This window comes from Mandrillus leucophaeus, unplaced genomic scaffold, assembly GCF_000951045.1.
Source record: "Mandrillus leucophaeus isolate KB7577 unplaced genomic scaffold, Mleu.le_1.0 Scaffold280, whole genome shotgun sequence".
In the NCBI taxonomy this organism is placed as follows: Eukaryota; Metazoa; Chordata; class Mammalia; order Primates; family Cercopithecidae; genus Mandrillus; species Mandrillus leucophaeus.
The window spans coordinates 1,310,399-1,311,710 of NW_012102921.1; the positions used below are offsets into that span (position 1 = coordinate 1,310,399).

A 1,312-nucleotide genomic window follows, 5' to 3' on the forward strand; every position below is an offset into this window, starting at 1 on the left:
GGTGTCATAATAGACTGGAAGGGCGACACATCCCAGGCATCTGCCACCCATCACACACACCTCCCACCCACTGGCATCCTTCCGCCCCAGGCACACACAAAGCCTCCGTCCAGAGAACAACCGTCTCAGCTCTGCATTTGTATAACCTGTATGTAAACTCACTGATCACAATCTCTGCCCAGCCTGTCTTGTGCATACTTCTTTCTCACTGTCAGGCGAGGAGCCTGTCCTGGCACTCCCATTGGCCTGTAGATTCACCTCCCCCGGGCAGGGCCCCAGGACCCAGGATAATACCTGTGCCTCCTGCCCAGAACCCTCCAAGCAGACACGATGATAAGAATGGTGCCTGTCCTGCTGTTTCTGCTGCTGTTTCTGGGTCCTGCTGTCCCCCAGGAGACCCAAGATGGTGAGTGCGGAAAGCAAGGGATGGGTGCTGGAGAGGACTAGAAGGAGGTGAGAAACAGGACATGTGGCTGGGAGAAAGGCTGGATGCGCTGGGATTCCCTGGCATACGGCAGGAATGGGTGCCCAAGGCTGTCAACTCACTCAGCTCACACACACCCAGGAGCATTCAGGGAGCCTCTGCGCTCGCCCGAAATAAGACCTTCAGGAATCTGAATCTAAAACCCCTAGTTTACAGTGAAAAAAAGACTCCAAAGACCAAGCGACTTGTTTGGGGTCAGACAGCCAGGACAGAGTAGGAACCACATGCCTGGAGCTGCTTCTGCTCCTGTTTCTTCCCTCCTTCCGGTGGCTGGGTACACCTGCCTGATGCTGAGGGAAAGAGAGAGCAGCCCCAAGGGGAAAGTGGGAAGACAGGTGGGCTGGAGGATGGTGCTAGAAGGAAACCCGTGCCCTCACCCCACACTCAGACACCACTGCAGTGGGTCTGGAAGGCGAGTGGCCGGAAGAGAAGGCAGTGGGAACTTGGTGGGAGATCAGGAGTCACTTCTAAGACAGGGGAAGGAGGCTGCTTGTGGCATGAGAACGTGCAGGATAAAGACATGGAAGCGAATGGCTTCTCAGTTATGTGGGTTTAAAATTCATGACATTTACAAATTGTCAGAATAGGTGTTTCATGTTAGTTTTATAATAATCACATTTACGGCCGGGAGCGGTGGTTCACGTCTGTAATCCCAGCACTTTGGGAGGCCAAGGTGGGTGGGTCACGAGATCAGGAGATCGAGACCATCCCGGCTAATATGGTGAAACCCTGTCTCTACTAAAAATACAAAAAATTAGCCCAACGTGGTGGTGGGCGCCTGTAGTCCCAACTACTTGGGAGGCTGAGGCAGAAGAAGGGCATGAACCC

At 53.8% G+C, this 1,312-nt stretch overlaps 1 protein-coding gene across 1 annotated transcript in view; it reads left to right on the top strand.

Moving 5' to 3' along the window:
• The first annotated feature begins 325 nt into the window (after nucleotides 1–325).
• LOC105543344 (putative zinc-alpha-2-glycoprotein-like 2) overlaps nucleotides 326–1,312 on the top strand; it is a 2,764-nt gene continuing 1,777 nt past the window's right edge. The window contains 1 exon segment of the mRNA XM_011985194.1: nucleotides 326–406. Within this exon segment, the coding sequence (XP_011840584.1) occupies nucleotides 331–406 (76 nt within the window). The 5' untranslated portion in view covers nucleotides 326–330.